The 21027-nt window shown below is 67.8% G+C and overlaps 6 protein-coding genes across 6 annotated transcripts in view; 3 read left to right on the top strand and 3 right to left on the bottom strand.

The window, feature by feature from the left end:
* Positions 1-610: 610 nt before the first annotated feature.
* Positions 611-2546, bottom strand: CHLNCDRAFT_26970 (hypothetical protein; the record flags this gene model as incomplete). Its single annotated transcript, XM_005844248.1, has 4 exons — positions 611-916; positions 1238-1376; positions 1640-1787; positions 2276-2546. 4 exons carry the CDS (start codon positions 2544-2546, stop codon positions 611-613), a joined length of 864 nt encoding a protein of 287 aa, XP_005844310.1.
* Positions 2547-6445: 3899 nt separating this feature from the next.
* Positions 6446-8431, bottom strand: CHLNCDRAFT_59761 (hypothetical protein). Its single transcript, XM_005844247.1, has 6 exons — positions 8328-8431; positions 7977-8214; positions 7621-7741; positions 7180-7286; positions 6776-6897; positions 6446-6588 (listed from the first exon to the last, which is right to left on the bottom strand). Exons 2-6 carry the CDS (start codon positions 8197-8199, stop codon positions 6535-6537), a joined length of 627 nt encoding a protein of 208 aa, XP_005844309.1. The 5' UTR covers positions 8200-8214; positions 8328-8431; the 3' UTR covers positions 6446-6534.
* A 176-nt stretch (positions 8432-8607) lies between these two features.
* CHLNCDRAFT_139038 (hypothetical protein) lies at positions 8608-11661 on the top strand (the record flags this gene model as incomplete). Its single annotated transcript, XM_005844332.1, has 9 exons — positions 8608-8748; positions 8892-9059; positions 9308-9373; positions 9614-9652; positions 9815-9937; positions 10446-10558; positions 10823-10943; positions 11188-11301; positions 11542-11661. 9 exons carry the CDS (start codon positions 8608-8610, stop codon positions 11659-11661), a joined length of 1005 nt encoding a protein of 334 aa, XP_005844394.1.
* Positions 11662-12065: 404 nt separating this feature from the next.
* Positions 12066-16388, bottom strand: CHLNCDRAFT_139037 (hypothetical protein; the record flags this gene model as incomplete). Its single annotated transcript, XM_005844246.1, has 13 exons — positions 12066-12218; positions 12491-12634; positions 12992-13120; positions 13482-13573; positions 13722-13800; positions 14130-14286; positions 14589-14686; positions 15118-15257; positions 15496-15598; positions 15901-15977; positions 16090-16140; positions 16234-16296; positions 16370-16388. 13 exons carry the CDS (start codon positions 16386-16388, stop codon positions 12066-12068), a joined length of 1305 nt encoding a protein of 434 aa, XP_005844308.1.
* A 493-nt stretch (positions 16389-16881) lies between these two features.
* Positions 16882-19649, top strand: CHLNCDRAFT_58895 (hypothetical protein; the record flags this gene model as incomplete). Its single annotated transcript, XM_005844331.1, has 3 exons — positions 16882-17838; positions 18271-18337; positions 18507-19649. The coding sequence occupies 3 exons, from the start codon at positions 16882-16884 to the stop codon at positions 19502-19504; spliced, it is 2022 nt and encodes a 673-aa protein (XP_005844393.1). The 3' UTR covers positions 19505-19649.
* Positions 19650-20403: 754 nt separating this feature from the next.
* Positions 20404-21027, top strand: part of CHLNCDRAFT_12805 (hypothetical protein) — a gene marked incomplete at both ends in the record, with an annotated part of 1920 nt that continues 1296 nt past the window's right edge. The window contains 2 exons of the mRNA XM_005844330.1: positions 20404-20497; positions 20756-20790. Coding sequence (XP_005844392.1) covers positions 20404-20497; positions 20756-20790 — 129 coding nt within the window. The remainder of the gene's footprint in view (positions 20498-20755; positions 20791-21027) is intronic.

Here is a 21027-nt window from a genome sequence, read left to right as displayed (position 1 = left end):
AGGAGGAGGCTGCGCGACAGCTCCAGTGTGCCTTCAACGGCAGCACCCCCGCATGCTGCTGCAAGGGCAGGCCACCCCCAGACGCCCAGGCAAGGCATGCCCCGAGGAAGGCAGAGCATGAAGACAGAGCAGGAAGGCAGAGCAGGAAGAGAGCGGGGACCCAGGTGGACAGCGGGCACCCACCCTGGTCGCCGCCATCCCCTGCCGGCCTGCCCCCCTGCACCCCAGACTGCAGCGTGGGGGCGGAGCCTGGGTCCAGCCGCTGCCCATCCATGGCCGCATCCCGAGCCTGCCGCTCCTTGTCGGCCGCCGTCTCCGCCAGGAAAGGGTGGTCCAGCAGCTGGGGCCAGTCCAGACGCAGCGACGGCTGCTTCTCCAGCAGGCCCTGCAGGCAGGGAGGAAAGCGCGCATGCGCGGCAGGCCGGGGCAGGCGCCGTCAGGGAGCTGCCAGCTGTCGGGGCACTTTGGTAGTGGTGGCCTGCTGCAGCCCAAAACTGGTCACCATGACCGGCATGGCCAGCCTGGGGTTTGGGACAGGCATTGAGAACAACAAGCCAGGAACGGGGGCGGCTGAGGCCGGGCAGATGGCGAGCGAGCGGCAGCGCAGGACCTAGCAGGCGGCCAGCACCCGGCAGCCCATGCACAAAGCAGCCCTGGGCAGGCACCGGACCCGCTGGGTGGACGGGAAAACGAAGAAGGCGCAAGGAAAGAAAGCACGCAAGAAAGGAAGCAAGAAAGGAAGGAAGGAGGTGAGGCGCGCCTGCAGGAAGGAGGTGAAGGTCGGCGACATGCCGTCGGGGAACTTGACTGGCTCCCGCACGATCTGCTTAATGAGGGTGTAGATGGAGGTGGTGTAGAAGGGCGGCTGTCCCACAAACAGCTCGTACAGGATGACGCCCAGGGACCAGAGGTCCACCTGCATGGGAGCACAAGGAAGAAAGGAAACAACGCAAAGGGTGAATGCGGTGTGGCGCGTGGCGCGGCGCCGGGTGCAGGGCCACCTGGCCGCCCCAACCCGCCCCCGCCTCCCATCCCCGTGCTCGACGCCCTCCCGCCGCCAACCTCCGCTCCCCAGCCCCGCTGGGTGGCTGCTAGGCTGCCCCCGCAGCCCAGCCCTCTCCCCCTCACCACCCCTCCAGCCCAGGAAGCAAAGCAGGCGACGGGAACGCCGCCCACACCCCACGCACGCGACCCCCCACCCCACCCCCACCCCCACCACCCACCACCACCAGCGTACCGTGTGGTTGTAGGGCTGCTCCTGCACCAGCTCCGGCGCCATGTACAGCGGGGTGCCCTTGATCGACGTCACCACCAGAGTGTTGCTGCTCATCAGGCGCGCAAAGCCAAAGTCGCACAGCTTGACGGCGCCGTTGGCGCTGCGGGGGGGAAGGGGGGGGGGGGAGGGCGGGGCAGAGGCAGGGCAGGCGGGGCAGGCTGGGCAGCAGGCAGGGCGGGGCAGCCGGGCGCATGCGGGGAGCATGCATGCGAGGCAGGCAGCGGGCGTCGCACGTCCTCTTCCCCCCGGCGTGCAGGCCTCGCGCTGCCGGCGCAAGCAAGCAAGGGGGCCGCCCGGCGGCTGCAGTGGGGACCGTGCATGCACGCACACGCCTGCCCCTCGGCCTGCTGGGCTGCCGCGCACCTGATGAGAATGTTTTGGGGCTTCATGTCCCGGTGGATGATGCGGTTGGTGTGCAGGTAGTGAAGGGCCTGCACCAGCTGGCGCCCCACGCTGCGCACCACCCCCTCGGGCAGGCACCGGTCGTCCTCCAAGATGTGGAACAGCTCGCCTGCAGGAGGGGGTGAGGAGGGGCGGGAGGCGGGCGGGGCAGGGGGCAGGTCAGGCGGGAGGCTAGCGTGCCGGCTGCGTGCTGGGACATCTGGACAGCCACTGTTCGGTATTGGTTGCGGGCTGATGCCCACGGCCGCTTGCACCTCCGACTGGCCACCCCCGACGCAGCCGCGGTGCAGCGCACCGCCGGATGCCGGTGTGAGGTGTGGCGGGCGCAGCCACCCACCCACGCGTCCGCCACAGCCAGCCCATCACGGCCACAGCCAGCTGGCCCGCCCGGCACAAACTCCCGGATACAAAGCAACCCGGCCACCACGCCGCTGCAGTCCTCACGGTCCACCCACAACAAGAAAGCAAGCAGCCAGCCACCCGCCCTGCGCAACCTCCGCAGCAACCCGGCCGCAACGTGGCTAGATTCTCAACGCCGCAACGCCCGGCGCCACGTTCTCGACGTCACCCCACCCACAAAGAAGAGGCGGCACCCACCCTGCGCAAACTCGGTGACCACGCAGAAGTCGTTCTTGGTCTCAAAGGCGTCCAGCATGGCGATGATGTTTGGGTGCTGCAGCTTGCGCAGGATCTCAATCTCCTGGCGGAGCGAGCGCAGGTCCTTGTCGTTCTTGCCGTGCTTGGTGATGAGCTTGACGGCCACCGTCTGCAGGCTGCCCGCGCGCCGCGCCTTCCACACTTTGCCGAAACTGCCCTCCCCGGCCAGCTCGATGAGCTTGTAGTCGCCGATCTGGTTCTGACCCGGCATCTGCGGCGCAGCGCGGGGCGGGCGTGGGGTGAGCCCGCGCGGCGTGGCGAGGCGGCGGGCGTCGCGGCGGCTGCTGCCGCATCGGGAGAGCCACCAAGATCCACTTGGCGCTGTGCAGTGCGCGTGGGCCCTGCCACAGCCTCGGTGCAGCCCACTGCAGGCAGCGTTCAAGTCGGCACGGAGTTGCAGCCCGGCGCTGCTCTGGGGGTTGCCTACCCTTATCCTTCCTACGATCACGGCATTGGCGTGCACCCGCTCTCCGTTGAGATACAGGACCCTGTCGAGCTGTCCCCAGGCCGTGCCGTGAGGCACCCTAGTCGGCTGCAAGCCTTTGAATTAAGCAAGATGGCTCAGGAGCTGCCGTCGTTGTTGAAATGCATGACACGCTGGACCACTTGGCTGCTTGATGGCTCCTGCCTCGATGATCTCCACACACAGGGCGAGGCCACATGCCCCATTTGTCTCAGGCAGCTCCCTCAGGCAGAGAAAAGCTGCTCAGCTTCGAACGACAGCTTTGAACCGCCTCCTGCCTGCAGCCGGCCTCGCAGTTCCTGGGCAGCTGCGCAAGCAAGATCCCTGGCCCCAAGCAGGCGGCAAGCAGCCGCCTGGCCGACCAGGCAGCCCTGCCTCTGGCCGGCGGCTGCCCGGCCGTCCGCTGCCCCGCCAGCGCCCGCTGTCCAAGTCCTCTTCATACATGCAGCCTTTGGCACCTGGTCCGGCTGCTTGCTGCAAACTGTGATTCCCCATCCTGCTCTGGTGTGGCGGGGGGTGGCCGTGCGCCCGACTGAGATGGGCCAGAGTACTGGGCCCTTTAAAGGGCTGGAGGCACACAATTGTGCGCTTGCAAGCGCGGCCCACTACCTCTGGACAATGCGACTATGAAACAAAGCAACAAAAAGGGTGGCGGGGCGCGGGGCTGCGAAGATTTCATCGGAACAGCAGGCAGCAGGGGCAGCGGAGGGTGCCGGGGAGCCAGCCCAGTGACTGTCAGAGAGTTGTGAGGAGGGGAAACGGGGGGCAAGATCAGGGAGAGTGGGGATCAAGGGCCAGGGCTGCCAGCATATGGCGCAAGTGGCTCAAAGACGCCACCCACCCTTGAGCGCTCGGTTCGCGCAGCCCCATGCTGCCGCCAATGGACACTGAGGGGCGGCGGGGGCAGCGAGAAGGGGGGCGCGCGCGGTGGCTGGGCATGATCCATTGAATGGGCAGACCTGCACCGCTCATCAGTGCAGGCTCTTTCCACTTGTTTCACATGGCATGCTGTTCTGCACAACATGGATGCTGCACACTGCCAATGTTGCTCAGTTGGCACGGGGTCCTCGCTGACTGCTGCGAGGCAGGCGGCAGACCGCAGAGTGTGGTGCAAAAAGGTGGTGCGGGTCCAGAAGGTTCCGGCCGGCCTGTTTTGTCTTTGTGTGAGAGCGGGGAGCCTCGTGAGAGCGCTGGGGTGACTGTCGAGCGCTGGTCGCAGCGGCAGGATCCTTCTCCTTCGGGCGGGGCTAGGGCGGCGGGCGCCTGTTACACAGGGGCACTCCAGCACAAAGGGAGAGAAAAGATGATCTTGTCAGGGCATCGAGGCTCCTTATATAGTCTGGCTGCTAGCCAGCTGCCGGCAAAAAACGAACGGGCGAGGGAAAATCTGTGACAGGTGGGTGAAAAGTCAGTCTGCTGATATGAAAATATCTGCAGACTGTTCGAATATCCGTGGGCGCGCTTTGATTGATTCGTTCGTTCGAAGAAGTAAAATTTGTGAGTTGGGAATTGGGAATTGGGGTGGCAGGGGAGCTGCTCTGCTGTCACACAGAGGGCACGGCAGACCACGGTCACAGGGCGGCGCACAAGCACGCAGCCTGCAGCATCACCAGAACCATCCACGCTCCGCGCGCCTGGAAAGGCAGGGCAAGCGATGGGTGTGATGAGGCGCGACACAAACGAGACTTCAAGTAAGTTACCGGCACCTCAGAGCCGCAGCGTCGCACAGCGTGCATTGCTCGCCTGGCGCGCCGCCGCCCCCGCCGGATACACAGATTTTAGCAGAGAGAGGCCTCAAGGCCCAGGCTTACAAACATCTCTGTCTGCGCGGGGCCAAGCGCACAGTTGGCCAGCAAGGGGCACCTCACGGGAGCGCCCCTGGGCGTGCAGCCGCCAGGCGCACCTGAGCACGCTGTGCGTGAAGCACAACAGCCGCCGCCCGTGCACCCACTGCCAGCAGCAGCAGCGCCGCCCTCGTGCCCGCCACCTGCAGCAGCAGCGGCCCTTGTGCTGCCGCCGCATGCAGCAGCGCAGACGGAGTCGAGGCCGCCTTCCGTGACAGTTGTCGGGCAGCCTCCGTTTACCGTTTCCTGCAGAGGGCGCGGCCGGCGCCCTGCAGCCTGGGCCAGGCTACAAACTGTGGCACATGCCAATGCACAGGCTTGGCCAAGCTGGCGGTGTGCTTGGGCCTCCGCCACTGGGCCCCTGACACATGCTGCATGGTATGGCAGTGGCATGTGGCGCTGAGTGGTGGCCTGCCTGCCCGTGGCGTGTGCAAGTGTGTGCGTGCCTGTGCTGCAGGTGCACAATGTGGAAGCGCTCGTGTCCTACAAGGCAGACGACGACCTGCTGTAGCGCCCCATCATGAGATCTGCTGGCGCGGCATGCCAAATATCAAGAGCGTGCGGCACGCGTTATCCACAAATGATAGCAAAAACAACCCCAAACCACACTGCAGAAACAATGTGTCTACATATGAAACAGGCGTCTCGCCGTTTAACGCCACATGGGATGGCTGTGGCAGCCCTGCGCGCCGGGCTGCAGGCGCCAGGCCGCCGCCGCGCGGCCGCCAGCTTGGCGGCCCTCCGCCGGCCTCTTGCCGTGCTTGTCGTGCTGCCGGCCTTCGGCGCATCCCCCCCAAGCTCACCCACGTGCGTCATTCTTCTTCTTCGTCGTCACCAGCCAGTGCCTGGGAAGGCACCCAACTGGGAAGGCATGTCGTCCAGCGACGAGGATGTGGGGCGCTTTGCGGCAGCAGTTGTGTCGGCGGAAACACTGGAGCAGCATGCAGAGAGCAGCAAGGAGGTGCGGCACATGATTGGTGCCCGCCAGCCGTCTGCCGCTCTCCTGCCGCCACGGCTGGCACCTGCACCCCACCAACACCCCCGAGGGACTCCTTCCCCTGAGCCACATGCCACCTGCCCCTTCCTCTTGTTCTACGCAGATCGCGCGCCGGCGCCAGGCGCGGGCGCGGCAGCGCCGCGCAGGCGGCGGCGGCGTGCTGGGTGCGGTGCCGGCCGCAGGCGGCGACCCCGGCGGCGACTCGTGCCTTCTGGATGCGGCGCAACTGAAAGTGGCGGAGGCCCTGCAGCAGCGCCTGCAGCAGGAGCTGGAAGAGGTAGCAGCGGCCGCCGCCCAGCCGCCGCCGCCGCCGGCGCAGGCAGCCGATGGCGGCCGGCAGGGCGAGGAGGAGCAGGTGCGGCTGTTCCGCCGCGTCCAACCTGGCGCGCCGGTGGTGGACCAGCAGGCAGGCAGCAGCCAGCAGCAGGCGGGCGGCGGCGGGCAGCCAGGCAGCGGCTGCGCCACCCAACCCTGCCCGGCGGCGCGAGCGGGGCGGAGCGGGAAGCGCGCCCTGGAGGCTCCCACCGCAGCCCGCTGCCGAGCGGCAGGGGTGGAGGCTTCTGACATCCTGCGGGCGGCGCAGGCAGCGGTGCAGCGGGCGGCGGGCAGCATCGCCTCGCCCCCCGGCTGGATGCCCGCAGACGACGATCCCGCCAGGTGGAGCCACCGGCGGCGCCGCCGGGCGGCCAAGCTGGAGGCCGAGGCTGCGGCCCGGCGCCTGGAGCGCGGCACGTAGGGCTGCCACAGCCGCCCCATGTGGCGTTAAACGGCGAGACGCCTGTTTCATATGTAGACACATTGTTTCTGCAGTGTGGTTTGCTATCGTTTGTGGACAATGCGTGCCGCACGCTCTTGATATTTGGCATGCCGCGCCAGCAGATCTCATGATGGGGCGCTACAGCAGGTCGTCGTCTGCCTTGTAGGACACAAGCGCCTCCACATTGTGCACCTGCAGCACAGGCACGCACACACTTACACACGCCACGGGCAGGCAGGCCACCACTCAGCGCCACATGCCACTGCCATACCATGCAGCATGTGTCAGGGGCCCAGGGGCGGAGGCCCAGGCACACCGCCAGCTTGGCCAAGCCTTTGCATTGGCATGTGCCGCAGGTTGCAGCTGGACGCCAGCGCACCTTTGTGCTGAATGCGCGCAGCTTGACGTCGGCGGCGTTGGCGATGTACCGCGGGTCGCTTTCCTCCCAGTCCAGCGGTACCGCATTCTCCTTGTCCGTGTACGCCAGCAGGTCTATCGTGCCTGCCCACACACACCAACAACCAAGCAGGGCAGGCGGGCGTCAGAGAGCTGCCAGGCTTGGCTGTGCTTGCCGCGGCCGCTGGACACACGCGGCGCGGCACAGGCAGGCAGGCAGGCAGGCGGGCGCTGTGCTGTGCAGGCCGCGCCGCTCATGCGTGCCCTGCAGCAGCAGCAGCAGCAGGGGGGCGCGCATGCGTGCCCTGCAGCAGCAGCGGCAGCAGGAAGGCGCACACTCCTGCCCTGCAGCGGCGGCAGCGGCAGCGGCATGAGGAAAGCGCTCACACTTGTCCTGCAGCAGCGGCAGGAAAGTGACGGAGGCGGTGATCTGGCGGATGATGGCCTGGATCTCCTGCGTGATCTGCCCCTCCGCCTTCTCGGGCAGCGGCGCGCTGCACGCGCAGCAGGCACAAGGGTTGCAGGGTTGGAGGTCTTTAGGGCGGGCATGCTCAGCATCCATGCTCAGCAACCAAGAAAGAATGCTGCTGTTACTGGGGGACGTTTTGAGGAGAGCAACACGCCGTGGCTGCGAGGCTAGGCGCGGGTGCGGGCTGTGGCAGGGCGGCATGGGCGACGCCGAGCGCCAGCGGCTGCCACCTCCCGCAGGCACCATGTTCATCCACCCGACACAGTGGCACGCCCAGCCGCGCCCACAGTCAGAGACACAGCCGCCCCAAGGGACGCAGCCAGCCCAGAACCAGCCACCCCCCTAGGCCCACCCCTCACCTGCCCGCCACCACCCCCTTGTCGGTGCGGATGTCAAAGGTCCACCGCTCCAGCACCTCCTTTGAGGCCACACCCGTCACCACAAGCACCACCTTCTGCAGCGCCCCGCCCTGCAGCCACTCTGCTGACAGGGCAGCAGGCGGGGGCGGCACACGCCTGGTAGGCACAGGGCGCAGTGCTGAACGCGCCACAGGCTTGCCCGAGCGGGGTCCTCCTGGGCAGCATGCAGCATGCAGCAGGCAGCAGGCAGCGGGCAGGACGCTAGTGCTGTCCTGCAGGGCCGCCGCTGGAAGCTGTGGTCCCTGGGGCCTCCCCGCAACAGCATGCCCCGGGGCTGCGGGCCCACTCCCGCGCGCCTGAGAACTGCCCCAGCACGGCCTGCAGGTAGGCGGTCAGCTTGACATCCTTGACCGCCATCACGGTCAGGCCGTAGGCTTTGACCGGCTCGAAGCTTTCCGGGGCGTAGATGCCGCGCTGGTAGAGGATGGAGCTGAGCGCGTGGCGGAAGAACTCGCTGACCGTGGCCACCGAGCCTTTGAGCGTGATCTCGTTGCGGGTGGCCTGCGCCGTGGCCGACATGGCGGGCGAGGCGGCCTGCGGGCGGCGGGGGGGAGGGCGGGCGGGTGGCGGGGCGGAGAGGCGGGCGGGCGAGCAGGCGGCGATGGCGGGTGCGAGGGCTGTGGCGACACGGCGCGTCGGGAGCTCACCTTTTGCACAAAAAGGCAGGCTGCCAGTGGCTGTTCTCGGCACTCAAAAACTTGGGCAGGATTCGCTGGCTCGGTGGGCGGCAGCGGCCTTCAACCAATGCAGGTGTCGTCTTTTGGAGCTCGTGCTGCTCTGTTGGGGTCTTGGAGCCTCGGTGTACTGTCAGAGGTATTGCTTGTCGCCGATATTCTCAATTCGCCGGCCGAATCGGTGGCATCCGTGAGCGCTGTATCGGGATCGCCAGCACGCAATACCGAGCGAGCCCATCTGGCCACGCTCACGATGGACCTGCGCAGCCTGCACGACAATGTGCGGCGCAACGTGGCGCAGATCGCCTCCAACCTGCGGCAGGCCAGCAGCCGCGCGGCGGAGCTGTGCCAGCAGGCGCTCATGCCGCCGCCCGGCAACGCGCCGCTGCTCGCGGTGAGGCGCCGCCTGCTCGCCCTGTTCCAGCCTGCCCACCGCCCACGCAGCTGCCATCTTTCCCGGACGCGTGCTGCACACTCCAGCGCCACCGCCCACGCTCTAAGACCGCTCGGCCGCCCCCTTTTTGGTGTGTTGTGCAGTCGGTGAGCGCGCAGGCGGGTGGCGGCGCCGGGCGGCCGGCCGAAGGCGCCGCCCAGCCCCTGTTCGACCTGGGCTTCAACCCAGAGACGATCAAGGCCCGCCTCAGCGCGGTGCCGGTCTTTGCGGTGGTCAACAACAAGAACGAGTTTGTGTTGGTGGCGGGGGAGGTGGGTGCTTGCCAGCCGCAGGGCCGTGCTGGGTGCCTGGGGAGGCAGGTATGCGGCTACCCCGCCCAGCTGCAGGTGCGTGCGACGGTGGCTGAGCCAGCAGGCGCCGCCGTGCCGCACTGCTCCTTTGCCCAGCCCGTCGCCGCACGGGTCGCCTTGCTGGTGTAGTTGGCTCGGTATGAATGGGAAGGTGTGAGTGATGGGAAGGTGTGAATGATCGCAAGCGAGCTGCCGCCTGGTGGGTGCAGGACCAGGCCAAGCAGCTGGGCCTCTTCTTCTTCTCAGAGCCAGAGGCTTCGGCCATGCTGCAGACGGTGGGTGGCGGGCGGGACGGGGGCAGCCCTGGGGGCGCGGGCGGGCGGCCCGGGGGCGGACGCCCGCTGCTCCCATGGCCTTGCCTTGCCCTGTTGTGGTTTGTGTGGTGCACCCCGCATGCCTCTCTGGTGTGGCGGCCCGCTTTCGAGCACCGCCCTCAGGGCTCTGAGGCCCTCTGAGCTCAGCAAACCTAAACCACCTCAAGACTCAGCTAACCGCCCTGATCTACACTGTTGTAGATCAAGGGAGCGAACCCCAAGCTGGGCAAGCAGGCCAAGGTGACTGACTGCCACATCATCCGCCCGCGCCGCGCCCCCGCACGGCCATCGCGCCACCCCTCCCCATCCCCCAACCACCTTCTCCTCACCCCCCCGCCTCTCCTCCCTCCCCCCAGCCGCCTTCTCCTCACCCTCCGCCTCCCCTCCCTCCTTTCTTCCCAGGTCATGGCAACCAGCATGGACCGGGTGTACGAGTTTGCGGCCACCCCGCGCGGCGAGACGGGCACAGAGGGCGTGGTGTTCCGCTTTGTGCCCGACCCTCGCCAGGTGGAGTCGGCGCTGGAGGTGGGGCCAGGGGAGGTGTGTGTGTGTGTGTGTGTGTGGGTTGTGTGAGCGTGTTTGTGGCTGCAGGTGTGGCTGCGAGGCGCAGGGGGTTGGTAGGGGTCGCCTGGGGCTGGCGACCTGGGGCTTCGACTGTGGGCTGGGACTGTATGCTGGGGCTGGGGGTGTTGGCTCTCTTCCTGTGGCCACCTGGCGCGTGTGCCACCCCCGGCTGCCCTGCCCCTCGCTGGCCCGCCCTGCGCTGCTGCACGCACCCCGCCCTGGCTGCTCATTTTGCCCCGTGTTGCGCTGCTGCACCCCATCCGTGCAACGCCCGACCCTACGCCCTGCCTTGCCCCGTGCTGCCCTGCCTCATGCGGGTGTAGTCCCCCTTTATAATCATCTGTGCCCTGCTGCCCTGCCCTGTACTGCTTCACCCCACAGCTGCACAGCCACCATACGATTACCTATCCCTCCCATCAATGATCGCTGCCCCGTGCGCTGCCCCGTCCTGTACTGCCTGGTCCCGCAGCTGTACAGCCACGCCGGCGTGCCCGCCACCGGCTTCCAGGGCGTGCCGCTGTTCCAGGCGGAGGGGCTAACCATCAGGGGGGAGAAGGAGCGGTACACCCCGCTCTTCTTCAGGTGCGCAGCGGTACAACCCGAGGGCCCTGCGCGGGCGCTGGCTCCCCCAGTCCTGCGAGCCCGCCCGACAAGTCGGCCCTGCCCTGCTTCCCTGCCCTGCTCCTGTCCTGCGCCTGCCCTGCTCCCCGCTCCTGCCTGCCTGCCCGCCCGCCTGCCTGCCCGCCTGCTGTGCCACCGTCCTGCTTACCTGTCCCACCCTGCCCAGCCCTGCTCGGTCCTGCCTGGTCCTGCCTGAGTGCCCTGCCCTGCCCCGGCCTCATGCAGCAAGCAAGACCTGGACTCTGCGCTGGGTGCCGCCTTCAGCAGCAAGGACGCGGCGGCGCTGGCAGAGGCGCGGGCCAAGGCAGAGCGGGCGCGCGGCGAGCTGCAGGCGGCGGAGGGGGAGGTGGGTGGCGCACCTGCATGCATGCAGGCATGCATCCATCAGAGGCATGAGAGCACGCGGTGGGAGTGTATGGGAGTGTATGCTCGCATGAGAGTCATGCAGGCACCCAACGTCGCCGCGCTGGCGCTGGGCGAGTGCATGGGGGTGTGGTCAGAGGCCGATTGCTGGCGAGGCTTGTGTGCACATGGGGCTGACGCCGCACGCACCGGGGCCCTCCTGCCTGCCCGCCCGCGCTCGCCTTCAGGTGGCGGCGGCGGCGGCGGAGCGGGGCCGCAAGGCGGCGCAGCGCAAGGCGGGGCAAGCTAAGGAGCGGCTGCAGAAGTACGAGCAGCGCATTGCAGAGGCAGCCACGAACAAGGTGGGGCGGGCCTGCGCCTGGCAGGGGCCCCGCCGCCCGCTGGCGCCCCGCCGGCCGGCCGCCACCTGTCCCCGCATGCCTGTCGCCCGGCGGCGCCGCCCCGACCAGCCGCGCCGCCCTGGCAGGCCCCCGCTGCCTTCGACCGTGCACGTGCGTTACTAAAGCTTAAACAGAAGATGTGACTGCCAAATTCAATCATTATGCCCTGCCGCGGCGCGTGCCTGCCCCCCACGCCTGCAGAAGCTGCCGCGGGTGGATGTGGGGTCTCTGGAGGAGGTGATTGGGCGCATGGAGCGCGACGACCGGGGCGAGTGGTCGGACGTCGTGTTTGTGCCGCCCCGCTCCGTGGCGGCCCAGTAGAGGCGGGATGGCTCCAGTGCACGGCAGCGTGGCGGCGCATTAAAGAAGCCAGTTTGGTTTTAACGGTGTTTGGTCCGCCCCGCTCCGTGGCGGCCCAGCAAGACGACGATTTGTTTTTTGATGGCGCCAGGTCACGGCAGTGTGGCGGCGGCCCAGTAACGGCGGGGCGGCCCCAGCTCGCGGCCCAGCCCACGGCAGCACAGGGCTGGCTCGGGCGGTTGATGGGCGGGTTACAAGCAGCGCCAGTCGGCGCGAACATGCAGTCCCCGTGTGTGGAGCTGTTGCAGAGTGTAATCAAATGCACGAGCTACCATGTTTGTAGAGGCACCACCGGCACCTGGCGGCAGCACGGCTGTTGCCACATTGCGGCCGTGCTGGTCGCTTGCCCCTAGCTGCCGCCGCCGTCAGAAGGCCAGGCCGGCTTCCGCCGCCGCCGCCGCCGCCCGCGACTTGCGCGCCAGTCCCGCCCTCACCTCCTCCTGCAGACCATCCAGGAGGCACTGCCGGAAGGTGTCCACCGCCAGCCCCATGTCTGTGGCCCGCCACGGCTCCTCGCCCTGCACACCAGGCGGCGGCGCCGGCGCGGCAGCGGTAGCGGCGGGCCTGTCAGCGTGCGCCGCCACACGGCAGCGCGGTCGCAGCTCCACACATCTACAGCGGGAGGTCGAGAGGCCGGCTGCGGTCGGGTCTGAAGGCTTGCGCCACCCGGGCAGCGCACTGCCGAGGGCCCCCGGATACAGCATCAAAGCAGCAAACAGCGGCATGCATCCAGCGCCCTGCACCCGGCGCTGCATGCGCGGCGCAGCAGCGGCGCAGCCGCGGGCCACACCTGCGCCGCCGCGCTGCCGCTGCTGTTGAGCTGGTTCAGCAGGCCGCCCACGGTGCAGACGGTGTCTGGGTCAAACTCATAAGCCTCCTCCGGCCTCACAGGCACGCACACCTTGCCCGTCTTGGGGTGCACACAAAAGGGCGCCTGCATGGCGGGTGGGGCAGTGCCGCAACGAGCCAGCTCCGCGTTCTGTTTCTACCCAGGTGGAAAGCGGGCCAGGCAGGCGGGCGATGGCAGCCGGCAGGCGTGGGCGCCGAGTCGGGCGCCGGCAGCGCAGCGGCGCCAGCGGGGCAGCGCAGCGCAGCAGGGCCCAGCACATCCCCGCCTCCCAGCCTCCACCCCCAGCACAGCCGCCCCTGCCTCCCAGTCCTCCACCACCACCCAGCCGCCCCTACACCCAGCCCTCCCCCACCACCCAGCCTCCCCCCAGCCGCCACCCCCATCTCAGCCCTCCCCCACCGCTCAGCCTCCGCCTCCACACACACACACACACACACAAACCTTGAGCAGGTGGTTCATCTTCTTGGACACCTCCATGTCCAGGCGAGGGTAGGCGCAGGCAAAGACCACCGCCTTGAGCGACCGCCGCATCGCCCGCGCCTCCCACCCTTTCTTGCCCCGCTCCAGCGCCTGCGCGGCAGGGCCACAGCAGGACCGCGGCAGAGGCTCGGAAATGGCAACGCAGCAGCATGGGGCGGGCGGCAACGCAGCCGGCAGGTCGACGGCGAAGCAGGAGAACAGCAGCCGTCAGAAACAGCAGCACACGGCACGGGGCGGGGCGGCGAGCCACGGGGACCAGCGCTGGTTGAGAACAGCAGCAACGCAAGAGGCGCTTTGGTCTGCTGTTGGAAAAAAGGCAGCTATTGCGGTTGCTGCTGCTCGGCACGCGCGAGGCCGAGCCCAGCCGCGGCGAGGGCTGGCTGGATGGGGTGTCGCCTGGGGCTGGCTGTACCGCATGCATGTACCGCAGCGGCGGGGCCGCCCGCCCCACCTGCGCCTCCGCCTCCACCTCCTCCTTCAGCGCCTCCCACCGCGCCTCGCTGCCGTGCACGCCCTGCCACCGCTGCCGCACCGCACTCCGTACTGCACGCAGCAGGCACGCGGGCACAACACGCGCGCGGCACTCACACAGGCAAAGCGGGCTGCTCGCAGCGCCGGCTGCATTGGCAGCCACGGCGGCGGGCCGAGGCGGGCCCTGCTGGCGCCATGCTGGCGCCAGCTGGCGACTCACTTGCGTCGTTGGGAAGGTACGCCAGTACCGCCTTGCGCACCTCCTCCTCCTCCAGCAGCTGCTGCTGTGGCAGGATGCGCTGCGCGGGCAGGGGTGGGAAGGGCAAAACACACGGCGGTGGGGTGTGGGGCAGGCGCCGGCAGCGCAAGGCCGATGCAGGCGCATCCCGCCTGGCCCTGATCAAGAGACCAGGGGGGTGCTGTGACCCGTCGCCCGCTGCCAGCCCTCTGCGTCGCTGCCAGCCCTCTGCCATCTCTGATCGGCACCTCGGGTGCGGGGGCGAGACGGACGCTGCGACCCGTCCACTGCTGCCAGCCGCCGCCCCCTGGCCCTCCAGCCTGCGGCTGCCGGCCCTCTGCCAGCTCCGACCGCCGCTCTGGTGTGTGCCACCGGTGTGTGCCCGCCCACCTCCTCAAACGCCTCCCTGAGCAGCGCATAGGCGCGCGCAATAGCCGGGTGGTCGTCAGACGTCAGCACCAGCTTGGCCACGCCCCGCTCTTGCCCCTTGTACACCGCAAAGTAGCTGGCAATGGCAGACCGCTGCTCATCGCTCAGCTTGCGAGCCCTGCACACAAACGTGGCGCCGCTTTGTGTATGTAAATATGTATGAAGACGGCGGCGCCGCCGATCGGAGCTAGGAGGGCATAGGGGCAGGCGGGGCACGGCGGTGGCGCGCCCAGCGGCGCGGCTGGCTGGCCGGCGCGGCGGCGCGTGCCGCCCTAGCAGCCCCCGAACACAGGCCCGCCGGACCCCGCCGCCTGTTGCCCCGCCGGCCACCACACGCAGCTGACTGCACACGCCGCAGGCAGGCCGGAAGGGCGGCGTGCGGCAGGCGGGGCAGCCCGGCTGCCAACCGCCGCGGCGCACCTCTCGTCGCACACCCAGCAGTGCACGCCTCGGCGGCCGGAGAAGACGAAGAGGATGTGTCGGAAGCCAAAGTCGCGGCGCAGGCCCTGGTCCAGAATCTGCAGAGCAAGAGCATGGCCCAGGCCCAGGGCAGCAGTGTGTGCTGGTGTGCGTGTGTACGTGTGTGTGTGTGCGTGTGTGTGTGCTGTCCGCTGTTGTGTGTGTGGGGGGGGGCATGTGTGTGTGTGCGCGCACGCACGCTTGCGCGCGCGTGTGTGTGTGGTGTGAGTGCGTGCGTGAGTGTGCGTGTGTCTTAATCGCAACAGGGGCCAGGGCAGCAGCATGAGAGGCCGGCCGGCCACGGTGGGCGGGCGCAGCACTGGGAGGCCGCCCTGGCGAGCAGCCTGCGCGGCGGCGCCTGGCTGCAAACCCAACACTCACTCCTCCCTCCCCAGCCAGCCAGCCCCTGCCGCTTGCGCGCCAGCCAGGCTGCAGGCTGTGCGGCGCAGGGAAGCATGCTCAGCGGCGGCGGCGGCGGCGGGGGGCTCACCTGGATGGCTGCGGCCATGAGGGGCCAGCACTTGGTGCAGATGTGGCCGCCCTGGCCGCACGTGCGCACATCGTCGTAATCAGTAAGGTCAATGTCGAACACCAGCTCCCGCTCCACGGGCACAAAGCCCTGGGCGGAGTCTGCGGGGGCGGGGCAGGGGCCGGCGGCGGGCCCGCCCGCACGCTTGAGCGGGGGCAGGAGCGTGGGCTGCCGCGCCGCGCTCGACTCGCGGGTCGGGCTGGGGTGCAGGGCAGCCGCGCGCGTGCACGAGCACGGAGCAGGGGATGATGGTGGGGAAGAAGGGAAAGCGGTGGAAGAAGGGGAGAGGGTGCCGGCCCCGGTGCGGTGCGCCCCCGGCTCCCCAGCGCCGCGACTCACTCTGGTAGGCTGCCCGCCGCTGCGGCTCCACATTGTACACAGGCCCTATGTCCAGCTTGGAAGGGCAGCGGTCCTTGAGCGCCGCCGCCAGCTCAGCGCCGCCCTGCACACGCCGGCCCCGGTGGCAGCAGAGAGCGCAGGAGCGCAGTCGGGATGCCGCGCGCGTGCGAGCGGTGCGCGGCGTGTTTGTCGGATGGCGCTGGCTGGCTGGCTGCGGGTGCACGCCGCCCAGAGGGAGCGGCGCCGCTGGGCTGGCCGGCCGGCCCGCATTGTGCACGCGGGGCTGGGGTGTCCGCGCGGCGGGCGCAACGGCAGGCCGCCAGCTCCCAGCCTGCCCCCAGCCCAGCCCCCAGCCAGCTTCCAGCCGGCTCCCGGCCTGCCTGCCTTGAAGGACTGGTACCGCACAAAGATGTCGCCATCCAGCGTGAAGCAGAACTCGCGGCGTGGGAAGAAGGAGGGGTCGCTCTGTGGGTGCTTGCTGTCTGCGGAGGGCAGGCAGCGGACAGCACGAGTGAATGGCCCGAGTGAAGCAGCCAAACACAGAGCGGCGCTTTGCCTGTTCTGCGCCCGCCGGCAGCCAGCGGCGGCGCGCACCGTTTCCGTATGCCAGCCACTTGGCCATCTCTTGGGTGGGGAAGAGGCGAGCTGCGGCAGCAAAGGGGAAGGCTTTGACGAGGGCCGGATTGGACGAGGGCGCGGCAGGCAGCCGTTGCGGGCGGGCGGCGGCGGGGCGCTCACAGTAGTACAGCTTCATCATGTCCTGGACGCCCACGCTGGTGAAGTCGGTGCCCGTGGGGCCCGCTGCAGCAAGCAGGGCCAGGAGAGGGTGAGAGAAGACGCTGTTCGCTCTTGCATGAAGTGATCGGGAAGTCACCTTGCGGGTATGGCGCCATCCTGCTGCGAGGTGGGACGACGGGGATGAAATTATTAGCACGCCACAGCCCAGGGAGCCCACACAGTTCAAACCAGCACAGAAGCAGGCCAGCCGCCAGCAATCTGGAGTGGGATGGTGGCGGGAATGTGATGGTGCGCTGTGTTGCCAGTCGGAGGCCATCCGGTGGAAGTTTTGGAGGGCGTTGGGGCGGTACGATGTACTGTTGGTTGCCATCAGCACTTGCAGCAGCCAGGGCTTCCTCCCAAGTTTGGCCAGCCAATAGGCAGATTTGATCGATTGAAGTGGAGACGCTGAGGTGCGTGATGCAACACGGTGCCTTCCTGCAGCGCCCTTCTCCGGCTGAACCGTCCTCTGCAAGAGGAGGTGCTTCAGTCGCGCCAGCGCCAGGATCGGGCTGCGCTGTGCCGTCCCCAGCCGCCGCCATCCCGTCTCCCTCCGCTGCCGCCTGACCGAGGCCTGCCGTTGTGGTGCAGGCTGTAGCGTCCACCGGGATGCACGCCACGCACCGCCCCACACGCTTGAGGCCTTCTTCTTCCAGACCACTGGCTGCCAAGGTGGTCTTTCTCGCCCTTCTCGGCGTGGCCGTCTTCTCGTTCAGCCGCGGCGGCAGCGGCGGTTGCGGTGGCAATGCAGGTGGCAGCGGCGCCGCTGCCAACTCGACGGCCAGGCCGCCGCAGCCGCTGCTCATGCTCATGTCCTCCCGCTCCGGCAGCAGCCTGATGACGGAGGCGCTCAACCTGCACCCGCGCATCCTCTTTGTGACCGAGCTATTCAACAACGAGACGGACTGGCATGTGGGGACCACCCCACGGGCGGAGAAGTTTTACCAGGGCCGGTACAGGTCCATCTATGAGCGGTACCAGGCCCAGAACGTGGAGTACACCATGCCCGACAAGGCCTACGACCAGCTGCGGGCGGTGGGCTTCAAGCTGCGCCCGCTGGAAGCGGGCGTGCGGCCCGGCTCCGAGGGCTGGCGCGTGCTGGAGCGGGTGCGCCCCAAGATCATCTGCAGCCACCGCAGGAGCCAGGTGAAGGGGTCGCTGTCGCACCTGCGGGCGCTGGAGCTGAAGGTCCGCTGTGGCACGCCGAACGTCATCCAGCGCATGAACTGCTCGCTGCCGGCAGACTGGGTCCCCTCGGTAGATGAGTTCAAGCAGCAGTTAGTTGGACGCATACACGAGGCCCAACAGTTTATTGATCTGTGTCAGCAAGCGGCCGGGAGCTTCCACACGATGTTCATCGCGTACGAGGACCTGCTGGCCGACATGCCTGGCACCATCGAGCGCATCCTGAGGTTTGTCGGCATGCCGGCGGCTGACGCCGAGCCCTTCATGGCGAAGCTTCGCAGCAACTCGCTGCCCATTGGGGTGGCAAAAAACACGCCCGACAACCTGGCGGAGCTGCTGCCGCCAGCCAGCCTGCAAGAGCTGCGGTCTGCGACCGAGGAAGTGTATGCCAGCGAGGGGGCTGCCACCTTGGCATGATCTGCCCACCACTGTGCTCTCCCGCTGCCCTCCCTTTACTTTCTTTACCTGTTTGGAACTGTTGACCAGCATTGATGCGACTTCTTTGAGGGCTTCCCATCCTAAGCGGTGCGGTGCTGGATTGGAGCAGAACATGTGTACCAAGGCCCCAAGAAACGCCAGGGCGCCCTCATGCGTGCATGCCCGCCAGCCGCTCGAAGCAGCCACTACATCCCTAGCATAGCGCCAGGTATGCACGACGCCATGGAAGGTGGTACTGCAGTGGCGCCAGCATTTGAGAGGGCCATGACTAGCATCTCCCACGTCTTTATCTTCTCCAATCAACATCACTGGATGAACGGCGCAGCAGACAACACGAGTTGAAACTTCAGGTTCCCCACCTGCTCTATTTTTAAGGCTCCTCTCCTGCGGTTCATTAATACTCAATGCCAGCGTGACGCAAGTGTGAGTAAACGCCGCACAGGTGCGTGATGTTGAGACCGCCGAGTTTGCTCAACGCCCCAACTGCTACTGCGGCCGCTTGCTCTCTCCTGGCCTGTCCCCAGCTCCATTTCGGACCGGATGGCGCCGCCGTGGATTGCGCCGCCTCGCTGTCGCCGCTGCTCACCGCCACCCGCCGGCGCTGCTGCCAGTGCAGGGCTGTCGCAACGCCGGCATGCATGTAGTGCAGCCTCCTGCGGACAAACCGCTTGGCGTCAAGCTGATGCTCCTCATACTGCTGAGCGTGGGCGTCTTCTTGTTGAGCCTTGGTAGCGGGGGGCAAGGCGGCGGCGGCGGCGGCGGCGGCGGCAGCGGGGCGCAACCCGAGGCCAAGCAGCAGCCGCAGCCGCTGCTCATGCTCATGTCCTCCCGCTCCGGCAGCAGCCTGATGACGGAGGCGCTCAACCTGCACCCGCGCATCCTCTTCACCTCAGAGCTTTTCAACGCCAAGGGCGACTGGCTGGGCGCCAATCCGCGGGCAGCCAAGTATTTCAGCGGCAACTATGTCGCTGTGTACGAGCGGTATCGCAACCAGAGCATCCAGTACACTGTGCCCGCCAAGGCTTACGACCAGCTGCAAGCGGTGGGCTTCAAGCTGCGCCCCCTGGAAGCGGGCGTGCTGCCCGGCTCGGCAGGGTGGCGGGCGCTGGAGCGGGTGCGCCCCAAGATCATCTGCAGCCACCGCAGGAGCCAGGTGAAGGGCACGCTGTCGCACCTGCGGGCGCTGGAGCTGACAACGCGCTGCGGCACGCCAAACGTCATCCAGCGCGTCAAATGCTCGCTGCCGGCCAACTGGGTCCCCTCGCCAGACGGCTTCAAGGAGCTGCTGGTGCTGCGCATGGCCGAGGCCCAGCAGTTTATCGATCTGTGCCAGCAAGCAGCGGAGAGCTTCCACACGCTGTTCGTCGCGTACGAGGACCTGCTGGCGGACCGGGCCGGCACCATCGAGCGCATCCTGAGGTTTGTCGGCATGCCGGCGGCCGACGCCGAGCCCTTCATGGCGAAGCTCCGCAGCAACTCGCTGCCCATCGGCATTGAGAAAAACACGCCCGATGACCTGGCGGAGCTGCTGGCACCAGGCAGCCTGCGGGAGCTGCGGGCAGCGGCGGAGCAGGTGTACGCCAGCGAGGCGGCCACGCTGTTCTTATAGCGCCCCCAGCAGTGTATGTTATCGTGCCCTGGCCCCGCTGCTGCCGTGCACGCGTGGGCAGCGGCAGGCGCGCGCTTCCTCACGATTTGGTGCGGTTTGCTCATGCCGCTTGCCTAGCTGTAATTGTAACTAAAAACGGATTGGCCCTCGCATTGGTTCCACCACATGAGGCGGCCATACTGTCCGCGCAGCAGGCTGGCAGGCCTGCTGCACCTATCGACGCACAGCAGGCTGCGGTGCGCAGGCGGGCGCCACCCAGGCGGGGAAGGCGCTGGCCCTGTCGGATGATGGCGCTCGGGGTGCACCTCAACACACGTGCCACCTTCCCTACATCATTTGCTGCGAACTCCGTCCTTCCTGCTGCTCTGTTAGCCACTTTGCCCTTTGAAACCTCTTGGGGGCCTTGTTCCCATCCTCCGCACTTCCTTGACAAACCCGCTGGAAATGGTCAATTACATTGAGCTAGCCGGCGACAGGCTCGGAGGTGAGCAAGTTTGAGCTCGGCGAGCGGGTCCTGCTGCAAGCCGTAGCCTTTGCTGCGCTGCAAAACACAAGCAGGAACCCGTATCTATGCTGTGGGGGCCCACAGGCGGGCCCCGCTTGCTGCCGCTGCCTTCGCCGCCGCTGCCGCCTGGCGTGGGTGCAGCGCTTGTAGTTGGCAGGCCGACATCCCCTTTGCCGGCCTGACACGTTAATGTGCTGGCTGCTGCAGAGGGGAGCTCGTGCTTCGTCCGCGCCGAAGGGTGCGCCCGCTGCCGCCTGCCCAGGGGCAGGGGAATGGTTGCGGCGGCGGGTGGTGCGTGCGTCTGGCGAACGAACATGGCGGCATTGATGTAACCTGCGCCTGGCCTGCACCCTGAAACCCCTTTGGCCCATGCAGCGACGCACACAACCAAAAGCCCTTCATCGCCAAGATCATGTCGATCAAACCGGCGGAGGCTGGCAGCGGCTACGACGTCAGGGTGCGATGGTACTACCGCCCCGACGACCCAGGTGCGCCAATGGCAAGTGCAGGCTAGCTTCTGCTTTGTTGCTTTTTTGCTTTTTTTATTATACAGTCTGCGTATCCGCAAAGGAATCGCGACACAGGCACAGGCAGGCAGCGCAGGGCAGCCGTTAATTTCAGCACCAAGCTTAACACCTCAGGCATCGGCAGCCGACCCAGCCCGCGCTGGGCAGGCAGACCGCCGGGCGGCTGCTCCCTTGCGGCCTCTCAAGCGCTCAAGCCCGCGCGCTTCGCCGCTGCTGCAGGCATCCCTGGCGGCCGCCGCCCGTTTCATGGAGAGGTGAGGCGGGGCCGGTGCTGGTGGCATCACAAGGGGGCTGGGCGCGAGGCAGACGCCTGGCGGTGCTGCCTCGTGGGGAGCAGCAGCCAGCTGGGGCAAGCGCCCCGAAACCTCAGCCTGCCCTCCTGTAGCTAAAAACAGTTTGGGCCCTCACCTCCCCATGAAACGGGCGGGGGCCGCCAGGGATGCCTGCAGCAGCGGCGAAGCGCGCGGGCTTGAGCGCTTGAGAGGCCGCAA

Source organism: Chlorella variabilis (genome assembly GCF_000147415.1).
Source record: "Chlorella variabilis unplaced genomic scaffold CHLNCscaffold_23, whole genome shotgun sequence".
Lineage (NCBI taxonomy): Eukaryota > Viridiplantae > Chlorophyta > Trebouxiophyceae > Chlorellales > Chlorellaceae > Chlorella > Chlorella variabilis.
This window is presented reverse-complemented; position numbering and strand designations above follow the sequence as displayed.

Coding starts and splice junctions, on each gene's coding strand:
- CHLNCDRAFT_59761 (XM_005844247.1), bottom strand. CDS start 8,199: ATGTCGGCCACGGCGCAGGCCACCCGCAACGAGATCACGCTCAAAGGC. Junction 7,287..7,620: donor AAGGGGGTGGTGGCGGGCAG/GTGAGGGGTGGG, acceptor CTGCGCGTGCAG/CGCGCCGCTGCCCGAGAAGG. Junction 6,898..7,179: donor GCCGCTGCTGCAGGACAAGT/GTGAGCGCTTTC, acceptor GTGTGTGGGCAG/GCACGATAGACCTGCTGGCG.